Here is a 12,025-nt window from a genome sequence, read left to right as displayed (position 1 = left end):
CAGTCCTCCGTCACTGAAGCAAGCAAGCCTCATGTTAGTTTCAAGCTGCCTGGCTACTGGCCGCCGTCTTGGCTGGCAGTTAATTTGCATATCTCGCTGATTAGCCAATGGGAAGGGTAGCGGTCGTACGCCAATTACCATGTTTCTCTTTTATTAGATAGGATGAGTATTAGGGGCCCTTAGAGAGATAACCAAATCTAACCCCTCTTTCATTGTAGTCTTAAAACTTGTGAAATTGTGTAATGTTTTAGACATCTACAAGAGAAATGAATACCCATATCCCATTGCCCAGCTTTAACAGTGATTAATTCAGAGTCATTCTAGGTTCATCTAGAAACATCTTTTCCTAACTCAGGATTGTTTGTAAATGAATCCCAGATATCAGATTATTTTAGCCTCTCTGAAAGGTAGGGGCATTCCAGTAGCCTGACATTGGTACTGAGCCATGTACCAATGTCAGGCCATTGGGCTGTAGAGTCAGTATGTGGTGACTGTCAACAAATGTAACTTCTCAAAAACTCAGTTGGGGTGGAAATTGAATGTCTTTTAAAGTTTAATGTTCTAGTTCTTCTTAGTAAATTTCTATCAAAATCATTCAGAAATTCTATCTTATAGAATTTTATTATTTGTAAATCACAGAAGATGTAACATATTTAGAATTTTTCATCCCAGGATTTTAAAGTGCCTTTTCAATGTATTGACGGGTATTTTCATAACTTCTTTGTGGAGAGATTATAAAAATAAAAATAATTATTTAATGAAAAAAAGGTAGGGGCATTTTTTCTCATTAAGGACACAATGAGGTAATGAGCAAGAATCCCTTAATATCACATATTACCATCAGTACTATCACTATCAATGTCTCCTCATTTCTTTCTTTTCTTTTAAATCCTCACCCAAAGATGTTTTTCCCACTAATTTTTAGAGAGAGTAGAATGGAGAAGGAGAGACAGAGGGAAACACCAGTGTGAGAGAGACACAACAATTGGTTGCCTCCCACATGCCCCCACTAGGGCCAGGAGCCTGCAACTGAGGTACATGCCTTTGACCGAAATCAAACCCAGGACCCTTCAATCTGCAGGCAAACTCTCTGACCACTGAGCCAAACTGGCTAGGGCCCCTCATTTCTTAAGTTTGTTTGAATTAGATCTGAATAATTTCTGCCTTGAGCTTGGTTGGTATAAGCTGCTTCTGTTGCCTCACATGCAGGTTTCCCCTCATCTTTTCCTTGCAGTTTTTGTTTGCTTAAGAAATCAGCAAACTCCTGTAGGGTTTCCCACAGTATGGTTTTGTGTATTGCATCCCTGTGGTGTCATTTAATATGTGTCCCCACCCCCTGTATTTTCTGAAAATTGGTAATTTGATCTAGAGGCATGATAAGATTTGGGGGTTTGGTTTTGTTTATTTGGTTTTGTTTTGGTGGGAAGACTTGAGAGGTGGTGTTAGTGTCCCTCCAGCAGGGACAGATTTGTCTGGTTGTCTCTCATTTTGTGATGCTTACTACCTAGAGCTGTTAACTCGCTGGTGTTTACTGAATGGGAAATGCTGTCATGTGTGTCAGTAGTTTGTTCCTTTCGTTCCTGAATAGCATCACATGTATGGCTGTCCCGCATTTTGTTCACCCATTTACCATTTGATGGCCAGTTGGGTTGCTTCCAGTTTTTGTTTGTTTAGAATATATTGCTGCTGTGAACACGTGCATACAAATTCTTGTGTGGACATGTTTTCATTTCAGGGACAGAATTGCTGCGTTGTGTGGTAAAGTTATGTTTAATGTTTTAAGAAACTGCCAAACAATACAGAAGTGCTATATTGTTTACATTTGTGCCAGCAGTGTATGAGCGGCACATTTTCTCCACATCCTCACCAACACTTGTTTGTTTGTTTTTAATTATTATTATAGTGGATATAAAGTATCTCATTGTGGTTTTACTTTGTATTTCCCTAATGACTAATGATGTTGAGCATTTTTCATGGTCTTATTTGCCTCCATATGTCTTTGGTGAACTGTATATTCAAATATTTGGCCCATTTTACTTTTCTTTTCTGACTTCTTTTGATTCGTAAGCGTTCTTTACAGATTCTGGACCCAAGTCCTTTCTCAAATGTATGGTTTGCACATATTTTCTCCTAATATGGCTTGTTTTTTTACTTTTTAATGATGTTTTTTAAACATACATGTTTTTTAATTTGATGACATCTATTTATAATTTTTCTTTTTCTCATTGAAGTGACTTGGCTTCTTTGTCAAAAATCAATTGGTCATCAATGTATTGGTTTATTTCTGAACCCTTGTCTGTTCCATTGATCTTTGTGTCCAACCTTACTCCAGCATCACACTGCGTTGATCACTGTTGCTTTAAAGTAAGTTTTGGTGTGGGAAGTGGGAGTCCCCCACCTTTATTCTTCCTTTACACATTTGTTTTAACTCCTCTGGCACCTTTGCATATCCATGTAAATTGTAGAGTCAGCTTGTCAATTTCTGCAAAACAGCTGCTAGGGTTTGGGGGAGAAATGTGTTGAAGCTGTAACTCAATTTTGGGAGAATTGCCATCTTAGCAATATTGAGTCTTCTGATCCATAGACATGGAGTATCTCTCCATTTAGTTAGTTCTTCTCCCTTTTCCTCTTCTAGGACTATAGTTACAGTATGTGTTAAACTGTTTCATGTTGTCCCACACATTGCTCACACTCTATTTTTTTTCTTTTCTTTGTTGTCTTTATTTCCGTTTAGATCATTTCCATTCACTCATGTTTCACTTCTTTTCCCTTCTGCTGAATCTAGTCTGTTAAGTCTATCCGATGCACTCTTAATTTCAGATAATATATTTTCCAATATTATAATGGTTCTTTTTTGCAGTTCTACTTCTCTGATGAAATCCTTGATTATTCCTCGTCTTGTTTATCTTTTCTTCTAAATTCATTAGCCTATTTATTGTAATTATTTTAAAATTTCTTATCAGATAATTCTAACATTTAGATCTTCTGAGAGTCTGCTTCTATTGACTCCCCGCCCCCCACCTCCCCTTGATCATGGGTCACATTTTTCTCTTTCCTTACCTGCTTTAATAATTTGGAGGGATGCCAGTCATTGTCTTTAAAAGAATTTATTTTTCCCCCCCAGCGGACTGTTCTTTTCCTCTGTCTAGCAGCTAAGTTGAGGAGCTAATACTGTCATCCAGTCAGGAACTGGGATGGGTTGGGAGTGGGCTGCAGCATTAGTTTCCATTTATCCCAGGTTTCAGATGCCTTAGGGGAGAGCTCTGTCCTGCGGTCAGTCTGCTGGGCTCCCAGCACCAGGAACTCTCTGCTGTCCATCCTGACCATGGGCTTGCACAGCGATGCTGTGGTGAGAGAACCACAGAGTGAGCGTACCCTGCGTCTTTTCTTTTTTTCTTCTTTTTATCCTCACCCGAGGATATGTTTTTATTGTGCACGCCCCAACTAAGGATTGAACTTGCAAATTAAGTATATATGCCCTAAATGGGGATTGAACCTGCCACCTTTTGTTGTATGGGACAGTACTGAGCCACCTGGCAGGGCACACCAACTTCTCTTAGAGAGTAGGGGTAACACACAAGCACTTCATCTGGTGAGAAACTTGAAGCATCTTTATATTAAAACAAGAAACATTTATTGCAGAGTAAACTACAAAATTCACTTGACTTTTCCAATAAACAGAAGATGTCATCCGTTCAACATCTGTCACGTGCTCATCTGTGCCAGGTCCTGTGCTGACTCTCAGGCTCACTGGTGGCCACTTGGAAGAGTCTGAGGTGCCAGGTGCCACGTATCTCCTGATGGCAGATCAAGGCTGGAACCTTATCACTCTCTGCACTTCTCTCTCAACCCTCTCCCTCCTTACACGTCACTCTGAAGACCAGATACAGGTGTCCCTGGCACCGGGCCATTTCTATGGGGACGGCCAGAGGCATTGTCATCCATAAAAGTGAGATGCCCTTTTAGGTGGGAGCTACTTACAGATCCTTTAACGCTTCAGAAAAGGAGAGTCCTCCACTAAGAACACTGTTCCAGGCATTCATACATGTGGCATGTTTTGTAATCTTTTTGCTATATGTGTCCTTTTTCCTTTTTAGGTTTGGGAAAAGTTCTTAAGTTCTGAAACTCCACGGATTAACGTGTTTATGGCAGTGCCTACAATATACACCAAATTGATGGATTATTATGACAAGCATTTTACCCAACCGCATGTCCAGGATTTCGTGCGTGCCGTTTGTGAAGAAAAGATCAGGTAAATGAAAACAGTTCATCTTCCCATCCAGAAAGTATTATTATATACCAGCAAATAAAACTTATTTCTAACAAATCAGTTCTGCTGAGTTTTAGGAAGCAGTGTTTTCCACTTTGTTTAAAATATACATCTCCATATTTAAATCTACATTCTCTATATATCTGTGTGTATTCTATATCTATGTCTATCCTATCCTTCTGTAGGTCTATCTACATGTCTATCTATCTGTATTCTATCCATCTTTGTCTGTCTGTCTGTCTTGTGGCAGAGTTTGAAGGACGAGGATTAGGACAGTGAACTGATCATCTTGCTCTCATCCTTTCTGACCCACATTTGCATGCTCCCCAGCTCCTGCTGTATTATTTCCCTCCAACAGTCTGTGGCCCTTTGAAATGCTCCCTGCTGGGCCCCCATCACACCCCTCCTGGCAGAGGTACACCAACACTTTTGGGTCCTTCAGTGGCAAGAAGTGTGCTCTGCACTTTCTTAGGAGCTGGTGGACATGGGAGGCTCTTCTCCCTGTTGCACTGAAAAGGGACCCACTCAGAGTGCGCACCTGAATGGGCAGTTTGGTGGGTTTTCACAGACCAAATAGACACATGTTTCAGACAGACACGACAAGCTACGTCTGTGGTGTGAACGACCTCTCAACACCACAGTGAGTGAGCTACTAGGCAAACGTGAATTTTAAATTCCAATGTATTTGTGTGTGTGTTTCTGTGGCCTCTGGGCCGCTCTCTGCATCTGATTCCTAGTCCTTAAGAACAAAGGAAGGGCAGCTTTGTTTCCCTAAGAGAATTCTGGATTATCCAAGACAAATGTTTGATAAGGTTATGATTTTGCTCCACCGTTCCTTTGCTCTTCTATAAAGACGTTTTTGTGGAACTACAGCTCTTGTCTGATGTTGCCTGCTACCCGTCACCTAATGGCCCACCCTCTCACAAGCCATTGTGCGGTTCGGCAGCTATTGATGGAGGTGTCCATTGCTCAGCCACCAATGCAAAAGCAGGATTAGGAGCACTCAACCCTGTAGAACCCATGGCAGAAATGATACCAGAGAAGGGAAACCAGGGTGATTTCCGGGTAACAGAGGTCCTGAGACCTCCCCTATTTAGGCTCATGGTGGGGGAGGTCCTTGTAAGTTGTACACCTTTGTGAGGAAACAGGGCAGTTGTTTCTTCTCTAGCTTGAACTAGAACCAAAAACTTCTTCTTTTCCACACATAATGCTTACATTACATGCTATACACCAGAGTAGTTCGGAGCTCTCAGATGTTAAATAAATGTCATTGTCACCATCGTGAGCCCTTTAGCACAATCCAGTGTGTAGGACCTCTGTACGTCCCTTAGCGGTGGACTGTCTCCTCTCATCTACCCCTCTTACCCCTCAGACTTGGTAGCAGTTTGCCCATAATCTAAATTCTATCATAATCATCTTATTATTACTGTTATTTTGGATTGTTTGTGAACAGCATGTTAATTATTTGCAGCGTGTCATCAAAGACCCTAAAATTATTTTTTTCTTTTACCTTGATTATTCATTCCTTTTGAGGACCTATTTACATTCTAAAATATACCCAACAAGTTCTTTTCAAAGAACAAAGTTAAATTCTAGCCCCCAACTATGGTTTTTATCATGAATCTTAAAATAGTGACTTTTTTTTATTATACTGAAGATTGTTGTCATCAGAAGCTAAGGCTGCCTTTGGTTTGCCGGGTAGGTTGATGGTTTCGGGATCAGCTGCTCTGCCCCTGCCTGTACTAGAGAAGTGGAAGAACATCACAGGCCACACTCTGCTGGAGAGGTATGGGATGACGGAGATCGGCATGGCCCTGTCCAACCCCCTGACCGTAGCAGCTCGCTTGCCAGGTACACAAAGTGCCTTCTTAGGGTGCTGGCAGGGTGGCCATGGCCTGTTCCCTCTGGGCACTCATTTTATCCCCAGTGGCCAGTTAAGGATAGGACAGAAAAGTGTTCTTTATACCAGAGTCTTTCCAGGTTACCTGGGGGGACAGGTAGGAAGAATGTGAACCACCAGAACCCATGTGCTCATCAGAGTGCCTCTTAGAGTGGGTGCTGCTTATGTCCAAACCAAGTTTGCCACTGGTGAGAACCTCCTGACCAGGTGCCCTGAGCCACACATGGCCAGTGGCAACAAGAGACATGGCAGGTGTTGGGGGAAGGGGTGAGAGAACCACCGCCTGTGCTTGGTGACCGGCACATGTTTGGATAGCCTGCTGCTCTAGACAGGAATTGTCGCCTTCTGGTCCTCCTGCCCAGCCTTCTCTAAGATGCTAGAATTTATTTTATCTTTTTAATCCTCACCTGAGGATATGTTTCTGTTGATTTTGAGAGAGAGAGAGAGAGAGAGAGAGAGAGAGAGAAAACATCTATGTGACAGAAAAACATCAATTGGTTGCCTCCCATAATGCACCCTGACTAAGGATCGAACTGCAACCTAGGTATGTGCCTTAACGGAAATGGAACCTGCGACCTTTTGGTACATTGTTTCTATTGATTTTGAGAGAGAGAGAGAGAGAACGAACATCTATGTGACAGAAAAACATCAATTGGTTGCCTCCCATAATGCACCCTGACCAAGGATCGAACTGCAACCTGGCCATGGCCACTCTGACTTTCATTTAAATAGACCTTTCCATCCTGGGTCCTTATCAGGGAATCTTCAGACAGAGCCCAAGGCCTAAGATGGGAACATGTTCTGTTCTGTTCTTGGCCCTTTTCTATTACTCATGAGAAGTCACTTCCAGTGTGTCCAGAGCGCAGCGATATCTCATTCACAGGAAAAGTAAAATAATCCTACATCAGTACACCAGTTTAGCTTGCACATACAGCGAAATTCACCCCTCACGTTCAGTTACGTGAGTAGCCATGTACCTGCTATCACACTCAAGATATAGAAGGGTTTAATCACCTCAAAACCTTTCCCTTTGTGTGGTCAGCACCTCCTCCACCTCAGGGCCAGGTAGGCACTTACCTGCTTTCTCCACCTATAATTGCACTCTTTCTAGAATGTCATATAAATGAATTCCTATAGGACATGGCCTTTTTGAGGCTGGCTTTTCTCACTTAGCAGGATGCATGTGTAACTTGCCCATGTCATCACATGTCCCTTTCCGTTGCCACAGGGTATTTGGTGTGGAGAGGTCACTGTTAATTAACCTGTTCACCAGCTGAAGGACATTGGATTATATCTAGTTGTGGACCGTTACCAGCAAAGCTGTTGTAAATGTGGGTGTGCAAGTTTCTGTGTGAGCGTATGTCTTTATTTCTCAACTTGGAGTGGGATTGTTGAGTCAGGAAGTAGGTCTGTGCTCTCACTTACAAGAAATTGCCAAACTTTCCCCAGAATAGCCCCTGATATAGGGACCACCTTTCCCACTGATAGATGAGGAGTCTGAGGCTTTAAGAAATCATGTAATCTGCCCAAAGCCACAGAGCGGGTACCTGACCAAACAGACATTCCCGCCATTACACAGGAACACCCATTTACTGGAGCACAGTAGCACAGCAGGCAGCCCAGTTTAAAGAGAGAGAGATGGGGCAAACAGATGGACAGGAGACTTTCTGGGCTTTAATTATAGGAGCAAACACAAGGCTGAGAAGCCAAGACCGGGAACCAGGACAGGAGAGAGCGAGCAAATGGCCATGTGGGACCACCTGCAGGAAGGAGATGTGGACACTGTCTGCAATCTGGTGTTAAAGTGCAGGTGGGAGGCCCAGAGGCCCAGCTCAGGGCTCACCTTCGGACAGTAGAGGGACCAGGAAAGCAGCTGCCCTGGACCCCCTGGAACAAGGGGTCCCCCACTGACTTGGCCTTCAGTTCCCTCTGAGAAGATAGAACCCAAAGACTCTGAAACCCAAGGTTTATTAGCCAGGAATTTCTGAATCTTAAATTATGGCTACAGCTCTTACATGCCTCAAAGACAATGTGTGAAACATCAGAATGTGGACTGGCTGTAGTCTCTCTTCTCTACATTGGAATCAAATATCTGTGATTGTTTTCTCGTCTGTAAAGCAAACCTCTAACAGTCAAGTGTAGTGCCGGTTCCTTGGTTTGGAAAAAAAGTAAAGTAATCTTCAACCTTAAATTCAAGAGTGCTATATGAAAATCCCTAAAATGTCATCTCTGAGCCTGTAAAGTAATCTTCAACCTTAAATTCAAGAGTGGTATATGATCCCTAAAATGTCATCTCTGAGCTTCATTTCTGGAGAAATCAGATTGAAAAGTTTTTTTGAAGCCCTTTTCAGTCTTTTCTGTGCACTGTGTCTCCTGGGCTGGGGCACGTTACAGCTGGAGGCTATGAACTTGTGTTGGAGCCCCAGCCTGTGTCCCTTTCACACTTGGGACTTAGCCGTGCTACCTCTCCTGGCTTTCCCATGCCTCCCAGTGGGGGTTTGTTTCTGAAAGTTCCTTTCTTTCTGCTCCGGCACAGCCTCTTAATAGTGCTCCTACAGTTGCTTGAATGACCACCAGGATTTATTTAAAGGTTCTCAAAACCTGTTGGGGGCATGGAAGGGCATGGTCAGCCTCAAAGGAGGGACACACTTCGTGGGGTGGATGTTTGCTGTGTGTTAAGCTCTGGGTCGGATCTAATCATTCATTCCCCGTGTCCCATGCGGTTATCTGAAGGAGGATGAATAATTCATGGCCAAGCGCTGCTGAGCCTAATGATGCTCTAATTGGAGGTTGAGATCAGAGGCGCTAATGGCTCCTGCAGTGGGACTCTGGAGCGTTGACAGGAGCTCCAGGACCTTATCGACCTGTTTCCATTCTCTCGGGACTAGCTGCAGAGCAGCCTCGCTCCCCAGATGCTGGACCACGCTGCAGGCCAATTAAAGTTATCTAGGAAGAACAGGCAACTGTTTTAAAGAGAGACAGAAAAATGACATGCCGCTTCTGACTAGGCCAGTGCTGCTGCCAGATGGATGCTAGGAGGGCAGCACTGTCCACGTGCTAGGAGGGTGGCCACTGCCCAGTTGATCCTGCTGTGCCAGGGCCAGCTCAGAGGTGGGGTAGCATGTTTCTGGGGCTCCAGGGCTGCCCCACCCCTGTTTTCAGTCTCTTCTCTGTGTGGACCTTACTTTTATTTATCATATGACTGTGAAACTCAAGTTAGTGTCTCTGCCTTGAGAGTTTAACGCTATTATTGTGTTTGTGATGCCATAGTTAATTAAGATTCTGTCAGCACTTTCATTATAGATTTTCTTAATGGTTTGTAACTTTCACTTTGTGAGGGGAGATGAGGCCTTACTGAACAGAGCAGAGAGGAACCAGAGGAGTGTGTGTGTGGGTGGTGCAGTTTCTTCCCTTTAAAAAATATTTAAAGGGGAAATGAGTGGATCGAAAGGTGGCAGTCAGAGAGTAGTGGACAGGGAGGCTGACCTTTGTGCATTTGAGGAGGAAAGCTGTAGGTCCCTCTTCAGATAAGAAATATATATTTGGGCTGGTTCAGGATGGTGGCAGAGTAGGTGGATCTTGCTCACAATGCCTCCCAGAACCAAACTGGAAATTACAGCTAAATTGGGGAACAGTCACCCTGAAATACTAACTGGAGACTATCTGAAGAGGAAACTTAACCAAGGACTGCAGAAGCCACATTGAGATTGTACCTGTACAATAACTTGCATGACATACTGGTACTTGGAGTTGAGCCTCACAGTCAGCCAGCCCATGGGCTGACCCACACACATGAACAGGCCAACAGCAATCAATTACAACCCACACAAGGGACATTCTTAGAGCATTCAGCTCAGAAGATAAAGGATACTGTGCCACTGAGTCCCACGGGACACTTAACTACATAAGGTCACCATATGAAGATATGGAGGCATAGCAGTTCTACCTACTACATGGAAACAAACACAAAGAGACAGCTAAAATGGGGAGACCAAGAAACAGCCTCCAAATGAAAGAAAAGGAGGAATCTCTAGAAAAAGAGCTAAATGAAGTGGAGGCAAGCAATTTATAAGATATACTAGAGGCCTGGTGCATGAAATTCATGCAGGGAGGGGATCTCAGGGGATGACCAACTGCTGGTTTAGGCCTGATCACAGCAGGCAATCTGACATCCCTCTCACAATCCGGGACTGCTGGCTCCTAACCACTCGTCTGCCTGCCTGCCTGGCTGCCCCCTAAATGCTCCCCTGCTGGACTGATTGACACCTAACTGCTCCCCTGCCCGCTCGATTGCCCCCAACTGCCCTCCCCTGCAGGCCATCTTGTGACAATGTGGGGGTGTCCATCTTGTGATGGCCATCTTGTGATGATGTGGGGGCAGCCATCTTGTGTTGACGTGAGGGTGTTTCACGAGGGCCACTTAGGCTTTTATTAGTATAGATAGTTCAAAGTAATGGTTATAAGGATGCTCAAGGAACTTAGTGAGAATTACAAGGAACCTCGTGGAAACTACAATGGCATGAAAAAAGGAAATAGAAACCATGAACAGTAACCATTCAGAAATGAAGAATACTATATCTGATATCAAGAATCCATTGGAAGGAATTAAAAGTACTGGTATATTAAATGAAGCTGACTTTGAGGACAAGGTAGAAAAAACACCCAATTAGATCAGCAAAGAAAAAAAATTTAAAAGCAGGAACATAGTTTAAGGGAACTTTGGGATAACATGAAACCTAATAGCATCTGTATCATAGGGGCACTAGAAGAAGAATAAATGAGCAAGGAATCGAGAACCTGTTTAAAGAAATAATGACAGAAAACTTCCCTAATGTCGTAAAGGAAAAAGTTACACAAGTTCAGGAAGCACAGAGACCCAATCAAAATCATCTCAAAGAGACCCACACCAAGACATATCATAATTAAAATTATAAACATTAAAGATAAAGAGAGAATCTTAAAGGCAGCAAGAGACAGAAAGTTTATCTATAAGGGAGTATCATTAAGTTGTCAACAGAAACACTTCATGCCAGAAGGGATTGGCATGAAGTATTCAAAGTAGTGAAAAGAAGGACCTGAATCCAAGACTGCTTTAACCAGCAAGGCTATCATTTAAAACTGAAGGCGAAATAAAGAGCTTCCCAGATTTTTTTTTTTTTTTTTTAAGGCTAAAGGAGCCCTAGCCCGTGTCAGCCTGCAGACAGACTGAAAGGTCCCAGGTTTGATTCTGGTCAAGGGCAAATGCCCGGGTTGCAGGCTCAATCCCCATTAGGGGGCATGCTGGAGGCAGCCGATCAGTGGTTCTCTGTCATCATTGATGTTTCTGTCTCCCTCTCCCTTCCTCTCTGAAATCAATGAAAATAATAAAATTTTTAAAAGACTAAAGGAGTGCATTACTGCACATGAAACCTAATAGCATCTGTATCATAGGGGCACTAGAAGAAGAATAAATGAGCAAGGAATCGAGAACCTGTTTAAAGAAATAATGACAGAAAACTTCCCTAATGTGGTAAAGGAAAAAGTTACACAAGTTCAGGAAGCACAGAGACCCAATCAAAATGAACACAAAGAGACCCACACCAAGACATATCATAATTAAAATTATAAACATTAAAGATAAAGAGAGAATCTTAAAGGCAGCAAGAGAGAGACAGAAAGTTTATCTATAAGGGAGTATCATTAAGTTGTCAACAGAAACACTTCATGCCAGAAGGGATTGGCATGAAGTATTCAAAGTAGTGAAAAGAAGGACCTGAATCCAAGACTGCTTTAACCAGCAAGGCTATCATTTAAAACTGAAGGCGAAATAAAGAGCTTCCCAGATTTTTTTTTTTTTTTTTTTAGGGCTGAAGGAA

At 43.0% G+C, this 12,025-nt stretch overlaps 1 protein-coding gene across 1 annotated transcript in view; it reads left to right on the top strand.

Annotated features, from left to right (window-relative positions):
* The window catches only part of ACSF3 (acyl-CoA synthetase family member 3), a 76,505-nt gene that overhangs the window by 24,219 nt on the left and 40,261 nt on the right, over window positions 1–12,025 (top strand). The window contains exons 4-5 of the mRNA XM_006762183.2: window positions 4,098–4,252; window positions 5,973–6,121. Of these exons, the coding sequence (XP_006762246.1) occupies window positions 4,098–4,252; window positions 5,973–6,121 (304 nt within the window). The remainder of the gene's footprint in view (window positions 1–4,097; window positions 4,253–5,972; window positions 6,122–12,025) is intronic.

Source organism: Myotis davidii, unplaced genomic scaffold, assembly GCF_000327345.1.
Source record: "Myotis davidii unplaced genomic scaffold, ASM32734v1 scaffold77, whole genome shotgun sequence".
NCBI classification, from domain to species: Eukaryota; Metazoa; Chordata; class Mammalia; order Chiroptera; family Vespertilionidae; genus Myotis; species Myotis davidii.
Note: the sequence above shows the minus strand (reverse complement) of the source record. Positions and strands in the feature narration are given on the sequence as shown.